Source organism: Mus caroli, chromosome 9 (assembly GCF_900094665.2).
Source record: "Mus caroli chromosome 9, CAROLI_EIJ_v1.1, whole genome shotgun sequence".
Classification (NCBI taxonomy): Eukaryota; Metazoa; Chordata; class Mammalia; order Rodentia; family Muridae; genus Mus; species Mus caroli.
In genome coordinates, this window is record NC_034578.1 from 47,955,319 (window position 1) to 47,975,313 (window position 19,995).

The following is a 19,995-nucleotide window of genomic DNA, read 5'->3' on the forward strand; positions in this document are numbered from 1 at the left end:
GTCTTCAGACACACCAGAAGAGGGCATCAGGTCCCATTACAGATGGTTGTGAGCCACCATGTGGTTGCTGGGAATTGAACTCAGGACCTCTGGAAAAGCAGTCAGTGCTCTTAACTGCTGAGCCATTTCTCCAGCTCTAGAATGTATTTATATGTAACAATGAGATCCTTTACAGTGGAGATTTGCAGCAGTTTTAGAATTGTTTATGTATTTGCATATACCTATTACTGCCTGTTTCTGCTTGTTTGTACTTCTCAATTGACTGACAATTAGGCCAGGCAGTTTCCCCTTCCAGGAGGTAGCCTTGCTACTCACCACTCAGAACGACTTTAGAGTTCCGCGCCACCGGTAGCCTCTGACTGCTGCCTCGGGTCAGCACGAGCTGAGATTCGGTAGTGGGGTACATGGACGCCCCGAGCCAAAACTGCTTAGCCAAGTTGGCATCCTGCTCAGAGCAGCCGGTGAACACCAGTAATCCAGGGGAGCAGATTTCCTGGGATTCCTTCCTCCCGCTAGGACAGCCTCTGGGCCCCGTTTCCATGGTGACTCAGGACGCTTTCCTCAGCTCTGGCGCCCTGCCCCCACCGGAGAACCGTCCTGTTGGTAACTGCCACCACCGGAATGCCTGTGTTTCTTCTTCCGTAGGATCTGGGGTTCCTCGAGGGCTTGTGGCCCATCAGCAGCTGGCTTCTGTCGAGGTCACAATTTTCGGGGCCAGTCAAGCCTTAAGAGTAAAAGCCTCAACTTTGTGATGTGTACAGTCCTGGACTGTCTCTTAGATCCTCAGCCAGCGTCTCCTCCTCCCCCAGATAACCCAATAATGTGAGCTTTAAAGAGCGCCCTCCTCTTTTGGACAAGATTGCCAAGGCTTCGCACTCTTACCTCCGGGGAAATTCTCAGGTTTGCATTGATACATCTGCATAATGCGCTAATCTAGAACTGGGCCGAGAGGTACCGGTGGATACAGCTTGTGTGATTTAAAACCTCTCAATTTTTTTATTAGATATTAGGAAACCAGCTGGTTTTAAATCGTGTTCACTAATTATTCCCACGAAAAGTTGCCTAGAACGCAACTGTTATCACCTTAAAATATATAGCTGGTTAAATGGGCTGAGTTCCCTTGCCCCATGGAAAATTATGAAAACATTTAACGTTCCCTTCCAGTTCACAATCATGTGTGAGACGTTTCCCTGGAGATTTTGTCTGTATAGCAACTAACCATTTAATGACTTTATAGGTTGACAGGAGCTGAAATGGAGATCCTAAAGCGAGTTTTTGGAAAGGAAATGAACACGATTGCTGAGATTTTCATGGCGCTTTATTTTTTAGAGTGTTATAAACATGTCAGGCAAAGTCCAAAGATTTATAATCACAAGTCAATATAATGACCAAATCAGCTAAGGGATAATTTCTATTTTCCAATATATCTAAACATCACCAAAAATGTACCCCACACAAATTGATACATTGTATACTTAGCAGCTAAGGGCTAGCGGTTTTTTCCCCCCTAAATCACTAATAGTATGGTAAGAATATTTCCCTATGGCTCTGTCCTCACCAAAATGACGATTCACAGGAGGCTCAGTCGGAGGAATTTCAGTCTTTTTACCTGGCTGTGTGGTTAGTGATTGGTACTATTAGCAATCAGCTAACTACACTGCCTAGTAACTAGACTCATAGAAAAAAGCATGCAGTCTATAGCTGGTGCTCTCACTTTGGTTGTGACCAGCAAATCGTCAGCCAAGCTGTGGTTGACTCTAGTCGCTGCCTTGGTGATAGCTTTCTCAGAAGTGGAAATCAGGCAGTGAATCACAGCAGCAGCAGGAACTGTTCTTGGGGGTTGGGGGTGGGCTCTTCCTGGCTTTTTTTTTTTTTTTAAATGTTAAGACCGGTGTATACCGATTCTCTTTACACATCACTGAACCGTTTTTTGCTCTGGCTCGTACACACAGGTAGCCGAACGGTCCCTAAAGGAGGCCGCCGGTCTCCGAGGATTACTTGCACTTAGACCTCGTGCTCCCGGCCCTTCGCTGACGCATCCTGGCTCCGGCCTCCGCTTTCTGCGGAGTCAGTGGGGCTGCAGCGCTGGCTTCTCCTCCCGCGGGCGGCGGGTGATGCTGTGCCTTGTTTTGATGGCAGTGGAGTTAGTGATTGTCAGCACCGCACTACAATCAGCTAATTACACTGCCTACAAACCGAGCACCGGGCGCCCGCCACTGCAGCTCCCGAGGGTCGGGCCCCTCGCCCCCTTTCGCCACGGTCGACAGGCGAGGGCGGCGGAGCGAGAGGTGCCTCAGGCTCCCGGGGCCCCTCCACACCCAGCAGGGCCGCGCGCGACCCCAGGTGACCCCCCCAGGCGCTGAGGCCCCCTGTCCCCGCCGTCCCCCGCCCCCGAGACCCTCCCACTCAGCCCGGACCCCAAGGCATCCGGCCCGAGTCCTTCTTCCCGCAAGCCGGGTCTGACCCGCCTCCGACAACTTCTTCACGGCTTCCAGACCCAAGTCTAGAGCCGGTTCTGTCCAGCCCGCGCGCCCCGCAGCTCCTACTGGCCGAGTGACCGTGGCTCTGCGACCAACCGCCCTTGGAACCCCGAGGCCGAGGGGGCGGGGCGAGTGGGGGAGGGGCGGCAGAAGCTACCAGAAGGGGCAATGGGAGGGCTCCTGCAGAGCCTCCTGGGAAGGGGCCTGGGAGATGGAGAGACAGATTCTTGAGAAGTTTATCTTCATAGTGTAGTTACTGCTACATTGAAGAAAGAAGCGCAGAGACCTACATCCATCTCTCCTTCCCTATTGCCCAAGAAGCCCCACGCCTCCTCACTGTTCATATGCCCATTCTCAGAAACCGCTTCCCAGGCGTCTCATCTGGAGCCTTCCTGCCTGGGCACTCATACCTGCAGGATTGCCCTTGCCTGTACCCAAGTTCTTTCTTAGGACTACTTCTTACAGGGCCATACAGTGAAGTGTGGGCCGCTCTTCTGGTCAAACATTGAACCAACACCCTTGTTGGTAGGTCAAAGTTGTGGCCCTTATAAGATCAAAGTCACAGTTTTGATGATCTCCCCGTGAGCCTTGAGGACATATATTCTCACTTTGGGCTCCTGTTTTATTTAAATGTTACAAATCCAGCACCTAACAGGCGTTTGTTTTACTACCCATCCGACAGTCTAGGTGGTAACAAAGTGTGAACACATTATTTATTACTCCAGACAGTATAAAGTTGCTAAACGGATAGATTTTCCTAATAGAAAGAAACAGGGGTGGGGGTGGGAGGTGTGCCAACAAGAGCTGACAAACACCATCATGGAGGAGGTGAGAGTTCAGGTAGGTCCTTGAAGCAAGGGTACATTTGGACATTAAGAATGAGGTCTGTGGAAGCCCGAGAAGTAATGTCTTCTTATCAGTTACATTCCCCTTGTCTTTGCTATTTTATATCTGATAACGGGGTGTGTGTTTGCGCATATTGGGAATAGGAGGGGCTGAGAGGACAGCATTTCTGCGCCATCTTCACTAGTATTTCTTTCCTTTAGTCTTTCCTCTCCTTTCCTTTAATTAATTGAGCCCAGAGAGGATATACAGTATTCTCTGATTGTAAACTTTGTGGAATTCAGTAGGAAGTAGCCGTCCCAGACTGGGGTCTTCCTGTATGCTGTATGATACCCATTTGTATTGATCCAACAGTCTTGCAGTCTACAAAGGGACATTTCTTAGCTATACACTGATACCTGTAAGCCCAGCAAATGGTCTTGTAGATGCCACTAATTACATGAATACATGCCAGTCATCAGGAACATTCAACACAAATTACAAGTGGAAACCATTAAAACCCAAGAACTTCCCAAGAATAAACTTGTGTATATTTTAACATTATCTTTGAAAGTAAAAGACAATGTTTTTTCCTTCAGAGTCATTGTTTTATGAAGGCTTAAGTGAAAGGAAAGTGAAGTAGAAAATGCCAGATAATTATAAAATTAACTTATGAGAGACATTTGTAAATAACTATCTTGTATTCAGTCTTCTTGTATTTGAGAAAAGTATAATGTATCCTACAAAAAGTCATTTAAACGTTCAAATATCAATCAAAGTAGTAGAAATAGCCTCCATCCCATAAACACTAGGAAGAGTTACAAGTTTTAGGAGGACATCATTAAAAAATCATTTATTTTGCATTTTGCTCAATTTCACTCCATGCGTCATTCTTCTACCCAGCTTAGGGATTTTCTCTATTAGTAGCATCTTAAATATCTTACCTGAATTTTATTGCTGCCATCCAAAGCTATCATTGCATAAGCTGTCTTGAAATTTAGACTAAATTTTTTTCTTCAATGATAAAAAGTAAAATGATGAAAAAAAAATGTGTGTGCCTAGTTCTGTTAGAAAGCAACAGTAGAAAAGAATGTCTGTTCTTAGGGTTGCTGTTGATCCTGCCCACAGTTACTAGAGAAACTCCAAGGATCTTATTGCATCTGCTGGTCATGCCTAGGCATGTCTAGAGACCAGGGAGACTCATGTTTTAATCTAAGTAAGAATGCCTGTGGTGTGGTTAAAATGCCCAAACAGACCATTACATTTGGTTAGATAGATCCAGGAAGGCACCTTGAGGAGGAGTTGTTTACTGCTTTAATTTCTGGGGTTTTTTGATCTGGGAGATGGGGTTGAGGAGATGGGTTGATAGTATTGACCGGAAGGAAACCATGAAAAGTATCAAAAACAAGAACTTCCTGCGTGACTCTGACAAATTTATCTTGGCTTAATTTATGACTCCTGTAAAAAGGCCACCAAGAGACAACTTCCTCCTGTCAGTACACACAAGCACATCATCTGTACACGTCCTCTTTGTTTTTAGATAGGGACTCAATTAGCTCAGGCTGGCCTTGAGCTCTTGTTCTTCTTGATACAACCTCCCAATTGCAGGCTATTTCTGCAGCATTTGAAGGTTCTTGTTAGGGAGGAAAGAATGAAGGACACTAATTAGAAAGCAATGATCTTTAGCCATTTCTTTTAAAACATTTCAAAAATGCATACTTTCCTAGGAAATAAAACCATGTTTTTTTATGCAGACTATCAGATGTCAGATGACCATATTAATATTGACGATAGTATGCTTAGGAACTAGTTTATAAGTTGAAGCAAGGCTGAGTTGAAGTCAATTTAGCCCTTGAATAATTACAAATCAATGAATCTGTTTAATCATAGTGGGTTGTCGGCGGAGCCAGAATGAACTGCCAGCAGCTCTATACCTCTGGTTTCAACTCAATGAACTTTCATTAGGAAGAGTTCTCAATTAGCTTCTTGTTTCCATTTCTCAATTAACCAATAGTGTTGCTTTCAGTATCAAATGTTAATTTACTTTTTTAGGAACAATCTAACAAAAATAGCTTCCTAGTTAAGGTTGATGGAGCTCTTACTCCAGAAACAATTCTTGTCTGTTTCCCATCTCTAGGAAACAACAGTCTCCAGAGATGTGGTTTAATTGGAGGGATAGACAGTTTGTTTGTATAGATAATTAATATAGTTAAATTATGTTAATCATTAATGTTAATGCATCATAATATTAATATATAAATTATTATGTTAATGCATAAAATGTTTAGCTAATATATTTATATCACATAAAATATGTTGAATGTCTAAGTACTTAGATTGCTAAGTGCTTAAGAAATCTTGAATTCCAGTGCTGTTATTGTTAACATTTGGGGAAAACATAAGTAAAAAGCACCAAAATATGGGACAAAAACAGGGCTATATAGAAAAAAACAGCATTGACTGAATTATAGTAGGAGGTAGGCATGAGAGACTAGAAATGTTAGTGTAGGGAGTTTGAATATCATTCTGGCTCTCGGAGAGCCCCTGATGCCTACAGAGTGTAATGTTGTTTTATGGGGATTAAAGTATCATGGATTACAGACGGGGCTGAGCTTCAATGTAGGAGATGATTTTTAACAAATCTACATACAGAGTGATAGAGGAAATACAGAATAAGCGATTTTGTGAAAGAAAATGTTTAGGACTTGATGTCTGATTAACCATTTAACAAGATCAGCTGCCAACTCCCAGGGACAAGTTTGAGGAGCTGAGGGAAACACAGAATCAGAGGAGGTTTATAACGAGTTGAGTTTGGGTCTAAGCAAGGCTGGGTTTGGGCTATGGATGAACATCATAATGAAGGTAAGTATTTAAACTGGAATTCTGGAAAGAAGTCAGGATTAAGAAGAGAGATTAGCAGTTTTCTCAAACTGTGAAAATTAAGTCAAAGAGTTGAACAAAGTCCACGAAGGGCATGGTAGCTTATTCTTGCTTGTTATAGTTCATTCAGGAAGGAGGAAGTAAGTGACCAACAGTGGAATGCCCTCCTCTCCTTTTTAATCCTGGAAGGAACCCAGCTACATGTTAAGTAAGATGGTTTTCTCCAAGGTGTACGTAGACAGATGAACTTCCCTGGCTGTAGACTGGCTCCTGCCACTTTAAGCAGATCTCAAGTAGATTTCCTGGTTTGTAAAAGTAATTTTGGGGTTTCTGAGCAGCTAGCTGGTTGTCTGAGTGTGTTGCTGAAGAGTTCATTTTCCTTAAGAGGTCCTAGTAGGTATTCTTAAGTCTGTGAAGCCCAAAGAGGAAGCTACCTGTCAACTAATCTATTTACAAGCATGAAATCAGTATCTGCCTTTCTCAGAGGCGTCACTTTGTGCACAGTTATTCATTGCAGTTGTTTTTACTGTCCTCATTGAGCACTTAAGACTTCTTGATTCCTGTATCGAGCGTGCATATAGTTTAACAATTATACAACTCATTTCTTTATTTCCTCTAAACTCATAACGTGTATCTCAAGGATTTCGTTGTGTTTATATGTAGCTGAACTTATGTTGTCTTCTCCCCTCTTGGTCCGTCCAACAGCGTGTTTCAAGCTCAAGCCTATCTCCAGGAAAAATATCCCAAGGTGCCTTTAGAGCTCATCTTCTTTCTGTTTCTTCTTCTCTACTTTCTTTTGAACTCAATATACTCAGTTTATAGTTAGTATCTTCCATTAATAAACATATCAATCACCAATACTTTCCTTGCTTGATGAGGACAGCATCCAATGTTGTCACACATACAGACACATTTATTACATCAGTGCACACTGTGTGTGTAAACAGTTCTGCAAACTCCAATGTCACACATGCAGACACATTTATTACATCAGTGCACACTGTGTGTGTAAACAGTTCTGCAAACTCCGAATTACTTTTACCTTAATGTCTTGGTTTTTCACTTACAACTTGGAAATTGTGTTTCAACAATTATTGGAGTTTTTTAAACTGCAGTTTGAATTTAATGAAATTGGGTTTACATAAAGAGTATAAAATACACTCATTGTTTTATGAAATAATGCTTCGTATTTTGTTACCAGAGACAAGCTTTCACTGAGAGTACGTTTTTTTCTAAAACATCTATATGCCCCATACTCTTATTAGGTGGGACATGCATTTGCAAATAAATACATGAGTCTAGAAATATAACTTGAAATTTAAGGAATGGATGTTAAAGAAATTAAATAGAAGCCAGATATGATGGCACGTGTCTTTCTTCTCAGTACTCAGGAGGTAGAGACAGACAGACCTCTGTGAGTTTCAGGCCAGCCTGGTCTACATAGTAAGTTGTAAGCCATTCAGGGCTATACAGTGAGACTCTGTCTCAAAAACTTAAGTAGGGCTGATTATAATCCTGTTCATCATTTCATAAATCCATCAAATTTAATGTTCAGTTTACATATTTTTGAAATTACTTTTCTGAAGTAAAATACCTGAATACACATATTTACTGGATGCACAATCTACCCAGGTGCCCATCAGTGGATAAACAGAAAATTAAAATATAGTATAGATACAGCTATAGTACTTAGCCATAAAGAATGAAATCATGGCATTTGAAGGGAAATGGATGGGAATATCATATTATGTGAAATAAGCTAGGCACAGAAAGACATATTGTAACTGAAAAAGAAAGACCTGAGAGAACAAGGCAGTTTATGAGGTGTGGGAAGGGTAAAACCCTTCAGTGAAACACACCGATTTGTTTAATATTCCTTAACAATTACAGTATAGTTCACAGCCCTGTCTTAAACTACTATAATCATAAATAAATTCATTTTATAAAGTTTAATTAAAATCAAGAAGAAACATGTAGAACCAAATCACATTTCACTTCTTAATAAAAGTTTTTTTTTTTTATTATTTTGATGTGTGTATGTGTGTGTGTGTAAGTGCCACGTGTGTGTGGGTGCTTCAGAAGGATAGATTGCATCCAGATCTCTTAGAGCTGGGGTTACAGGTGACTGTGAGCTGCCCAACAACATGGGTGCTGGGGACTGAACTTGGGTCCTCTGCAAGAGCATCAAGCACTCTTAACTACTGAGTCATGTTGCATTTGGGGGTTTGACTATACCTTGCCTTGTCAATCAGGTTGGACTCAGTATTTTAATGGAGAAATTGAGTTTTGGAAACCTCTTTGCACAAGGCCATTTTTGTGTTCTACTCACAGATAGAACATAAAGGAAAATGTATCTTTCTTAATCACAGGTACAACACAAAGGAAGATGTATCTTTCATTTTACCCCATTCTTTCTGATCATTGTCACTTAAATAGCCTGGAACCCCACTTCCCCCATGTCCTATGGCACCCTACCCAGGCTTAGCCCTCTTATCCAAACCCCAGAGGTCAGAACACCAAGATTACATGCTATGGATAAATCATCTGACATTAAAAAAAAAGAATTCCTTAAAAGACAGTATCTTAAGCAAGGGAATGGATGCCTTTTAATGGGAACTTTAGACATTACACATGAACAGCGAACAGATTTTATTTTTAAACTTTAAATTTTAGCATTTTCTAGCTAAGTGAGGTTAAAACTGGCCATACCTGCTGTCTCAGCACTTGGGAGGCAAAAGAAAAGAAGATTGCTGCAATTTGAGGCTAGCCTGATCTACATAGTAAGTACTGAACCAGTCAGGGCAACATAGGAAGCAATTTCAAATGAAAACAAACAAAAATCACAAAATCTGGCAACCAAACAATAAATCAATTGAGAGATTTTCTAGGGCTGGTCCATGTTGGATCTAAGTTCTTATATCTCTTCTTTATAAAATTATTTAAAATCACATTTATTTATATGTGTGGGCATAGGTAAACTATAGCACACGTGTCATGTGGAAGGAAGAGGAAATTATGGTAGATGATTCTCTACTTCTACCATGTGGGCCCTGGGCACTGAACTCAGGTTGTCAGGCTTGGGGACAGGTGACCTCACTTACTGAGCCACGTCCTTATCCTCCTCATATCCTTTCAATAGACTAGACATTTAGTTGTCACTGGAAATTCAATTTTAATCTTAACTAATCAGTATTTTGTTTTGTCCTGACTTTACTGAACTCTTTATTTCAATATTTTCTTGGTTACTAAGAACTTGGAGCCATTTTGTGAGTATCCCATTTTAGAAAACACCATACTTAAGCAATAGCTTGTGCGTGTGTTTGTTTTCCTTCTATAGATTACAGAAATTTTGAAAGCGAAGGTTGAGTCTTGTGTTTTGTTTGACCCACTCGACACACAGCAATGTCTAATGTTAGTGGGCGGCCAGTAGGAAACCAGGCAGTGTTAGGGAAGCAGAGGAGACAGACAGATGTCGTCCATTCGAGGGAGGAAACAGAGGTCGCGAGTTTGAAGTCGTAAGTAACTGAAGGAAGCATTGGGTAATGTTTACACTCAACTTGATTGTTCTTCCCTGAAATATAAGTACATTATTATTATATGATCCTATTCACACCTTCCAAGGCCTGTTTGGACCTGTTCAGAAAATAATGTTAGGGGAGGGTTCAAAACGTCAGCAGCGCCTGTGCCCCACCAACTCAATGTAGCCGAACAGCATGTCATCTGGGAAGGAGAAAGCAGAAAAGAGTTATTAAGCACATGGCATCACTAATTTAATAATGCAAACAGGAGGCACTTTCAAAGGAAAAGAGTGTGCTTGCTAATGTCTGTGTTGCTTTGGGTTGAGAAGCCAGCTCTATTTCAGCAAAGTGCAGTGAGTCTGAAGTTTTAGTCTTGCCATTTCTAACTAACGATTAAAAACACTGTTTGCAAATGTTAGCCTGATAAATGGCAAGAGACGATGAGAATGATTCCTGTGAATTAGTATACTCATCTCAAGGCATTGTTGGGTAATTAACTATGTAAAATCACATTTAGAATCTCCTTGACAGCCAGGTGATCGTGGGGTTAACGGCCTTTTCCTGCGCTACACATTACAGTGGGAGCATTGACAGTCTTGATGTTGAGGACTGGCATTTCTCCAATGTTATTCAAATGGCTGAGCACCTGGGAAAGTTGTTGCTGTTAGTGATACATGACATTCTGCTATTGGTCTCCATAGAATTTGAATTTCTGGAACTTTGGACAAAAAGTGACCCACTTTGCTGCGTTGAGTTGGTGTTTACAGATATTAACAGCCATAGGGGTATAGAAGCATTAAACTTATTTTTACCTATTTGAAAAGGGGGAACACACTGTATCAAATATGAAAGATCTTATCTACATGGGTAGTTTTTGTAGAAGCGAATGAAGTAATTTCTAAATTAAATAAAAGTGCTAATGTGAAGGTTTTACTTATTTTCAGTTCAATCACATTGCCAGGGGATAGGAGGCAGTCTTCGGTGTTTTTAAGGTGATTCCAAAGCATAGCAGTTTGGGATCCTCTGCCAAGAGTGAAGAATGAGAACTATATCGTGCATGACTGAAATAAACAAGCCCCAGTTTCACCTTTGCTTTGTTTGCATTATGTACTGGACATGGTCGACATATCAATACTGAACTAACCTTGATTTGATCTTAGGTAGACATTCTTAGACGACCAGGTACTCAGCCATCTATCTCAGGGGTCCCTGTGTAGCTTAGTGGTTTCTGTCTATCTCACTGGTCCTTCTACCATTTACATCTTCACACCTCTTGTGCATCAAGTATATTTTAACATGTAGGACAATCCCTAACATCTGTGTTATATCTTAATCCACCACTGCTAAGTTTGACACTCATGTCACTCCAACATGTCTGGAGCTTTCCAGATCCATATTCTATTACCTCTAGTCATGAGGTATTTACTCCAGCCAGGATGTGAGTATACAGACTCACATTTCACTTTATACTCTGCTTCTTTCAGAACATGCCTAGTACCAAATGTCTGTGGCTGAGTCCTGTAAGAACCGACTCTGAGTTGGGAGTTGTAGGTGGGAAGCTTTAGGGAAGTGAAAACTATGGGGTTGGGTAGACAGAGACTCCATCAGTGACCAAGTGGCATCAGGGGCCCTGTCCTGTCTTCTGGGGAAACCATAGAGACACAACTCTGGCCCTTCAGAGTTGCCAATTGAACCAAAGGGGTCAGCTTTCATACACACCGAAGCGAGCAGGCAGCTTAGGCTGTGCACCAGCGATCCTGACCCTAAGCAGGGCAAAGCTCTCAAGTCTCACTGAACAGATTGTTATATGTTGTGAAAGCTGGGATTACTTAGAACAAGAGGGCCATGACTGGTTAAAATTCCTTTTTTTTAAATGATACTACCACTTTCTTAGCAGATTAAGAACACCTTGATGGATTTGAAAAATAACTGGTGAGATCTTCATTTTACTGCCAACTCTTTCCACTGTATATGACTGGATCCATTGCTTGAAGAGAAAGAAACAGCAATTGCAGGAGGTAACGCCCAAGGCTTTGTCTAAGCCTTTGCTGGGTCTTATTCTGTTCACCTGGGATCTGGAAAGGCACAGGTGGTATTCTTTTTTTTTTATTCTTTTATTTTTTAATTTTTAATTTTTTAAATTTTTTTCGAGACAGGGTTTCTCTGTGTATTCCTGACTGTCCTGGAACTCACTCTGTAGACCAGGCTGGCCTTGAACTCAGAAATCCGCCTGCCTCTGCCTCCCAAGTGCTAGGATTAAAGGCGTGCGCCACCACGCCCGTCTACAGGTGGTATTCTTATTAACTTCACAAATGACAGAAAGTCAAAAGAGAGAATCAATTAAAAAACAAAATCTTGATTCACTGTAGCAGTAATCCAAGTTTAACATGTGCACAGGAAATATGGCTTATTGGTTGAGTACTTATCGAGCATGCGCTAGGCTCTGCACTTCAGATCAGTCAGTTAACCAACACAGCGACATGTGATAGTATAGCTGCAATATGAAGTTTTCTGTTCTAACTAGCTGATGCAGCATTTAAAAGGACAGAGTAAAATAAGCATAAAATCATTTGTAGTAGTTATTAAGACAGGCAGCCACTCTGAGCATTTTATGCCAGGTGGTTGTCTGTGTAATACTGTGCACACAGATCCCTATAAACATAGTCAAGTTGCTAGCAGAAGCAATAATATCTAACATTTATAGAGTAGTTACTGAGTCCCAGGTGTTGCTCTAAGCATTTCATACTTAATTCTCATAATAGGCCCCCGAAGTGGGCACTGTCATTTTCTCCTTTGTGTACACGAGGCAATGGAGGGTCAGAGTGGTAGACTCACCGGCTAAAGTCAAGCCCTGGAGGACCAGGATTCAAACCCACAATACTGATTTTATATCTGCTTTGTATCTTCTTTTTAACTGTTCCTCTGTACGGCCGTTCTGCAGGCTTCTGGTCAGGTATATTAATTATCTACTGTAATCTTGAACAACCCCGTGAAATTGTGTTTAAACCTCACACTCACTGATAGGAAACTGAAAATTATGAAGATTTGAAACCAGTTGTCAAGATTTTGAGGATAATGAGGGGTTTACTTCTCTCTCTCTCTCTCTCTCTCTCTCTCTCTCTTTCTCTCTCTCTCCTTCCCTCCTTCCCTCCTCTCCCTCTCCCCCTCTCTTTCTTTTCTTTCTTTCTTCTTTCTTTCTTTCTCTCATTTTATTATTGAGGTAAAGTCTTTGCTAAAACTCATAGGCCAGCTGCTTTCTGAACTCAAGGTCCTCCACTCCCAGCCTTCTTGAGAGCTGCAGCTTCAGGTGTGTGTCCCACTCCCTATACTCAGATAACAGATTGTGGGCAGGTAAATTGCAAATTCACAACCCATCAATGTTCTACTGGAGGAGAAAGTCTCGACAAAACTAGTGGCATCTCTGACAAAAGAGGACTTGCAGACGCAGTATGAGGGAGTAGTGTGGTATTGGAGGCAAACAGGAGAAGGCCACCTGCTGCTGCATCCAAGGACAGTGTTCAGGGCAAGTCAGGCAGCTGTCCCATTCTGGTCCTTACCAGTTGACACACCAGGAGCATTGTGAGCAAATCCTTAGCAGAGGATTCGAGCCTGTCACACAGTGTGATGCGCACCCATATGCGAGCTTGCCACACTCCACTTCCTGAGCAATACATCCACGGGAAGATACAGAACATCAGATAGCTCACAGTCAGAATATCCCCTTGTGGTAGAGGGTTACTTGCAATCTGTATAGTTCCAGTGTTGAAGATTAGGTTGCATAGGCACAACATCAAAGTGATGGATTTGTCTCCTTATAAGGTCTGGCTGTTATTTGGAGTTTTTGGGATATGAAATAGGTTTTCTGGTTAGAGAGTCAGTTTTTTTTCACTGTTGAAGAAACTGACCAGCAATTGTGGGCTACACACACAGACACACACTCACACTCCTGTGAAATTGGATATGAAGAATCATCTGGAGGAACTGGTTAAATATTGAGTAGTAGGCCATACCTTGCCTTTAGAAGACCACTTAAGTAGATCTGAGACTAATGTCTAGGGATCTGATTTCCTAACAAGCAGATCAGTAAGCTCTAACTTACTCCTTAGGAATGATTGAGAATCAACTTGTCTACTCATCCTACAAATGAACATTTGATTAAAAAAAATTAACAAAAACCAGTATGTACTCAACATAAGGATGGGTAACAAAATATTGGCTTAGGTTTTTTTTTAAAATCCAATAATAAATTCTTTACTATGTTGGCAAAGATGACATTATTGGAAAGTGTAATATATAGAAAGGGAGAAGAGTAGAGTTTTGCTATTTGTCATAAGTTGTCACATATTATTAGCAAAACAGAAAAAATAAATTCATTTTAGAAATATTTAAACACTTTAGAGAACAGTTTAAAATTGCCCTGGGGGAGTCAGATGAGTCCTTGGAAAAGCTGTGTGATTATTCTAGTGGATAGCACCTGTGTGGGGTGAGCAGCCAATCGGCCTTAACAGGCAGGCATATATGGAGTAGCCCCTAACCTCACCAAACGGGTATGGGTCAGAGTTGGCAGCAAGTAGTGTAGCTGGCTCTCTAACTTTGGGCCACTTTTTGTAGAGACCAGAGAAATCTTGCTAGCAAGTGTAATGTGTTTTTATTAATCTTTTACTGTGCAGTTTTGTAAGCCATATTTTCCAACGGCGGTCCTCTGAAGCCTGAAGCCTGAATATTTGACTCTATGTAAGTATGTTCTTTTTTTTTTTTTTTTGGTTTTTCGAGACAGGGTTTCTCTGTGTAGCCCTGACTGTCCTGGAACTCACTGTATGTTCTTAAAAGGTGGCTGCTAGCATGCTCCATTCTCCAGGCTGGTAGCTTGCTACTTCTGTAGCATCTTAATTGCTAAAGTGCTTTAAATTTTAGAAACATTGTTTCTCTTTTAGAAAAGCATGAAAAGAGGGAGGCTGAAGGTGTAGTTTGTTGTATTGATATTCTTAGTTCACTGGGGACTTTTTCCTACCTCAAAAAACGATTTAAGTTTAAGGCATATAAAATCTCCATCTAGTAGTTAACTATTGCTGCTAACTTAAGCCGTGGCTCCTCTGTGACCCTGTCTTGCTTTCTTCCCGTGGCTTCAGGTCTCTACACAGCCTGCTTTGGAATCATGAGAGACGAAATTGCAACAGCGGTTTTTTTTGTCACAAGATTGGTGAAAAAGCATAAGAAACTGAGTGCTCAACAGATAGAAACCTTTGCACTAAAGCTGATGACCGTCTTGTTTGAAAAGTACAGAGGTCACTGGCACCCTGACTGCCCTTCCAAGGGGCAGGCTTTTAGGTGAGAGCTCACATGACCAGAGGAGAGGGGAACTCAGTCACCAGTAGCATCTGCAGGGAGCACGGCAACTTGTGTTTTCTGTCTCCAAGTAAGGGGCCTTTGCTGGGCTTCTGTTAATTTGTTTGAACATGGCTTTAAGAGGAGGTGTGACAGATGATGTATAGGGAACGCTGCAGATCTGTGTAACTAGGTGCATTAGAGAGTTTCTCCTTTGTTTGCCAAAAAAGACAGACTGTGAATGTCTGGTGACCTAACAATGTGATCTAATGTCACGCCACCCATCCTGAGCCACTGTAGCAAAAAGCTAAATGAAGTTTTACTTTCATTTGCAAGCATGCAGGATAGAGGAGGATAAGAAGGTGTGGGTAGGGCAAGAGCTGTACCCCAGGATGTGTGATTTCCTGCTGAAATATTCACCAACATGCCTTGCTTGCTTTATATCCTCCTCAGGTGTATCAGGATAAACAACAATGAGAATAAAGACCCTGTTTTAGAAAGGGCTTGTGCTGAGAGTAATGTGAATTTTTTTCATCTGGGACTTCCAAAGGAGATGACCATATGGGTCGATCCCTATGAGGTGTGCTGTAGGTGAGTACTTTCGTGGTTGTATGCTTGGTGTTCCCAGAAACCTTAGGTGGTTTAGCCAGTTCTGTGTTCCTTTATGAAAGATGATGCCCAAAGCATTGGCTTAGCAACAAGGACACTGTTTGATCATGGTTTGAGATGTAAACTTTTACTAACCAACACACATTTCCATTAGGGATGGTTGACTTGGCAAGCACAAAGGCGCCGCAGTGTATTTTCAGTATGACTGGGGTCATTGCAGCCTATTGCATACTGCAGATTTACAGTTTTAAACACTGTAGGAAGCGTCTGGAAGTCAGAAGGATCATCTGACACAGTGGACAATTCAGTCCATTAATTGACCCAAAAGAAACAAAAAGTAATTTTTGTTGTTGTTCTTTCTGACCAATTAAAGGATATGGTGACAGGCTATGCTTCCTGACTATACACCATCACAGGAGCTTCAGGTTATAATATCATTCAGCATGCTTCCTTAAAAAGCTAGGGCCTTTAAAATAGAGATCAAATTTGTGAGGAGTTGAATCGCTAATGAATATTTTCTTTTCCTACATAGGTATGGTGAGAAAAAGCATCCCTTTACAATTGCTTCTTTTAAAGGTAGATGGGAGAACTGGGAGTTGGCTCAGCACGTCAGCTGTGCAGTTAACAGAGCCACTGGAGACTGCTCCTCTGGCACATCTTCTGATGAAGAAAGCTGCGGCAGGGAGGCCCAGGTCATCCCCAAAGTGAACAACCCAAAGAGCGTCTACCAGGTTGTGTGCAGCATCGTGTGCGGCATTGTGTGCAGTGTGCCTTCTCTATTCTAGAACATTCTAGAAGGAGCAGAAACGGGGAGATGGTAAAGATAAGTCCTCTTCCTGACGTCAGTATTTGGGCAGAATCTTTTCTGTCTCCCTACCCCTTGACTATTTTCACCACGTGGCTGAGTTCTTGAGTGTGATGTGATCTTTTGTTGCCCTGTTTATTCACAGAGCACTTGAAAGCACCTGGGTTTGCTTCTACATTAACTTCAGGTTCAATTGTATTATTTAGTGGTTTTTTTTTTTTTTTTTAAGTTTGAGACTCCCTAACTAGCCCAGGCGGGCCTGCAATTTATGATCCTCCTGTCTCTTACCTGCTTGAGTTCTGGATTAAATGTGTATGCATCCTCACTCAGTTTAGTAGATTTTTTTTTAAAATCAAAATGAACTAGCATGATAGATGCCTACTTAGATGCTGAGCCCAGTTCTCAGTCCCATCTGGTTCCCTTTTCTTTTTGAGAGATAGTCTCACTAATTTCCCCAAGAAAGCCATAAACTTTTAATCCTCCCTCTGCTTTCCAAATAGCTTACATTAAAGGCATTCCTAGAACACAGCTTAAATGTTTTTAGTTTCATTTAAGAATTTATTGTAGGTGCTGGAGAAGTGGCTGAGCAGTTCAGGGAACAAACTGCTCTTTCAGAGGACCCAAGCTCCTCCCAGTACCCACGTTTGTGGCTTATAACCAACTATAACTCCAGTCATGGGGGATCTGACACCCTCTTCTGGCTTCTGCTGGCTTCAATGGGCACCAGGCATGCACATGGTATAGATACATACTCAGGCAAAACATCCAAACACATAAACGAAAAAAATCACCTAGTTAAAGATTAAAAATTAATGATGATCCTCAAGGCATGTAAAATGCTAGAAATCTCCTGTCGGTGACTGTTTACTTTGATCTCTTAGTTTGTAATCCCTGTGGCTTTCAAAGGCCTTTAACTTCTGAGAAATGGGCTTATAGTCTCAAGAACTACCTATTAGTCCAGTGACCTTCCTAAATTGTTTTTCTTTTTTTTCCTTCCCAGGTTGAAAATTTCAAACAGTCATTGCAGCCGTGGTTCTGCCTCCCCCGTAGAAAGCATTTGGCAGATGGTCGTGGGTTCCTCCCGGGGGCTGCTTACCACCCAGTGCCCAAGAGCTCTAAGTGGTGCCGACCTGCTTCTCGCAGGGTGGACAGATATCACTGGGTCAACGCACAACTGTTCAGTGGTCAGACAGCACCAGGAGAGCCTGGAGAAGAGGCCTTGTCTTCCCTAAAGCAAAAATGAGGCTAAAGCCAAGAAATGACCCCAGTAGAAAAAAATGCCTGCTTCAGGAATGTGAGCACAGAAGGCCGTCCTTGCACACAGACCAGCACTTGACTTTTAGCTACTTTTAATTCTTATTTAACTTTATGTAAAATTTTATGAACACTAGTGAATATAGGTGCCTAGTAAAGTGATAGAACGGAGATGTTGCCGGTGATAAAATAAAATGAATTATAGGAAGGAAGACTTGAAATAAATACTCTTGTGTTTTTAACAAACTTCTAGTTCAGTTTGTTGCAAGAAAGTTTTAAGTCTTGTTTTAATCATTGTTTTGAAAGTAGGTTTTCAACTAAGGAAGATTGAGCCTGACAAAATCCCCTCTGGACTTGTCTTTTTCTTTTTTTTTCCTGTAACCAGTCTATTTTATAAATCTGTTAAAAGCTTGGTGGAAATTTTAAAGATTAATCCCCTTTTTATATCACAACTGAAAGTTAATAGATTTACCGATATGATCTATTTTATAAAAGTGGTACTTGCTTCTAATAAAAGTATTCAAACTAAGCCAAGAAATACAATACCGAAAGAAATATGAATTCCTATTAGCAAGCCTCATGTGACCACTAGTAACACTAAATGGTGGCCAGATTTAAGGTTGCAGATTTAAGAATGCATATAAACATTCTTATTGCATATAAACAGATTTAAGAATGGGGACATGCGTAGCCGGGCGTGGTGGCGCACGCCTTTAATCCCTGAACTCTGGGGGCAGAGGCAGGCAGATTTCTGAGTTCGAGGCCAGCCTGGTCTACAAAGTAAGTTCCAGGACAGCCAGGGCTACACAGAGAAACCCTTTCTCCAAAACAAAAACAAAAAAAATGGGTATACAGGGCTTCCAGATGTCTCAGCAGGTAGAGGGACTTGGCCTCAAGCCTATCACCTGAGTTCAAGTCTCAGGACACACATGGTGGAAGGGGAGAACTGACTCCCGAATTTGTCTTCTGATCTCCACATCATACCAGGGCAGCTGCATGCCCTTGCCCAAACATGTAGATGTGTGTGGGAGTGTGTGTGTGTATGTGTACATGTGTATGCACATGTGCCTGAGTGTACACTTGCTTGTGTACACAGGCCCAGGGTCTGTGCTGGGTGTCCCTTCATTGCTCTTCTCATTTTCTGAGACCAGATCTCTCCCTGAACGTGTGCTTGCTGATTGACTAGACTGGCTGCTTTGCAAACCTCTTGTTTCCACCTCCCCAGCGCTGGGCTCAGGTGGTACTGCCTGACTTTTTAGGTCCTGCTGGGAATCTGAACTCACGTCATGTTTTCACAACAAACACTGTAGTCATACCCATTTCCCTAGCTCCCTCCCATGTCATAAAAAAAAAAAAAGATTAAAAAAGTCGTATGTATGAGTGTTGGCCTGGTGTACATATGTGCACCACTTGTGTGCCTGGTGCCGGTAGAGGCCTATCCTGAGCCTCTGAACCAAGGTGGACGGATACCTCCATCTTGGGGTATCCAACTTTGTCCCCTTGTGCAAGATCATCTAAGCTGGGCATTTTGACCATTTACACTCCCCCATGAGGGGCAGAGAAGGCAGAGACCCACAGGTTAGTATCCAGGTACTCCCTACCATCAGTTGTGTATAACAGTGCCTTTTATTTTTTAAAAAATGTGGCCTTCCGGAGTTGTTATAGTATATAGGCAGGAGAAGATTAGGGGAGAGAGCCTCCAGCTATGTGGGCACAGGGAAGCCTTCATCCTTGCTGGGTAATGCTTTTCAGGTGTGGTCTGTTGGGGAAGGAGCACCACACCCCTGTAGGTAACCCTTCACCTGTGCTCTATAAGGAAGCCTCGTAAACTCCTTTGTTCTCTGAGTGAACTTTAGTGGAATCATGCCTCAGCTGGTCTTTGCACTTTAGGAAGAAGGTATATGCTGCTTACCTCTTCAGGGAAGGAATTTTAGCAACAAGGCCACACAGGAAGGCATCAGATCCCCTGGAACTGGAGTTACAGAGCTGCAATGTGGGTGCTGGGACCCAAACCAGTCAGTGTTCTTAACTGCTAAGCCATCTCTCCATAGGCCATGTCATTTTTAATGTCAAGATGTAATATATATATATATATATATATATATATATATATATATATATATTCTTTCCATGGACAGTTATTCACATAGATCTTTATAATTCTATTTTAAATGGTTCGGTGCTCACTAAGAGTCTTTTATATCAAACCAATTTTGTTAAATTTTATGAAACGACTTTTCTACAAATGGCTCATAGGTGTGATCTAAATTCAACTGTAGGTTGGTTTGTTGTTTATTGTTTT

General features: G+C 41.8%; 2 protein-coding genes across 5 annotated transcripts in view; one reads left to right on the plus strand and one right to left on the minus strand.

Annotated features, from left to right (window-relative positions):
• Window positions 1-599, minus strand: part of C9H11orf88 (chromosome 9 C11orf88 homolog) — a 20,343-nt gene extending 19,744 nt beyond the window's left edge. The window contains exon 1 of the mRNA XM_021172231.2: window positions 316-599. Within this exon, the coding sequence (XP_021027890.1) occupies window positions 316-541 (226 nt within the window). The 5' untranslated portion in view covers window positions 542-599. The remainder of the gene's footprint in view (window positions 1-315) is intronic.
• Window positions 600-711: 112 nt separating this feature from the next.
• On the plus strand, window positions 712-18,231 carry Btg4 (BTG anti-proliferation factor 4). 4 transcript variants are annotated; one of them, XM_021172227.2, is made up of 7 exons: window positions 712-900; window positions 11,598-11,718; window positions 14,371-14,434; window positions 14,830-15,028; window positions 15,479-15,616; window positions 16,167-16,365; window positions 17,440-18,231. In XM_021172227.2, exons 4-7 carry the CDS (start codon window positions 14,856-14,858, stop codon window positions 17,680-17,682), a joined length of 753 nt encoding a protein of 250 aa, XP_021027886.1. In that variant the 5' UTR covers window positions 712-900; window positions 11,598-11,718; window positions 14,371-14,434; window positions 14,830-14,855; the 3' UTR covers window positions 17,683-18,231. The 4 variants fall into 4 exon arrangements, with proteins under 4 accessions (XP_021027886.1, XP_021027885.1, XP_021027889.1 ...); XM_021172226.2 differs by lacking the exon at window positions 712-900 and adding an exon at window positions 2,645-3,005; XM_021172230.2 differs by lacking the exon at window positions 712-900 and adding an exon at window positions 3,215-3,320 and having other exon boundaries at window positions 11,595-11,718.
• Window positions 18,232-19,995: the final 1,764 nt, after the last annotated feature.

Excerpts from the sequence above, each read along its gene's own strand:
- Btg4 (XM_021172227.2), top strand. The coding sequence starts at position 14,856 with ATGAGAGACGAAATTGCAACAGCGGTTTTTTTTGTCACAAGATTGGTG. Across the intron at positions 15,029-15,478 it reads TCCAAGGGGCAGGCTTTTAG|GTGTATCAGGATAAACAACA; the intron begins GTGAGAGCTCAC and ends TATCCTCCTCAG. Across the intron at positions 15,617-16,166 it reads CCCTATGAGGTGTGCTGTAG|GTATGGTGAGAAAAAGCATC; the intron begins GTGAGTACTTTC and ends TTTCCTACATAG.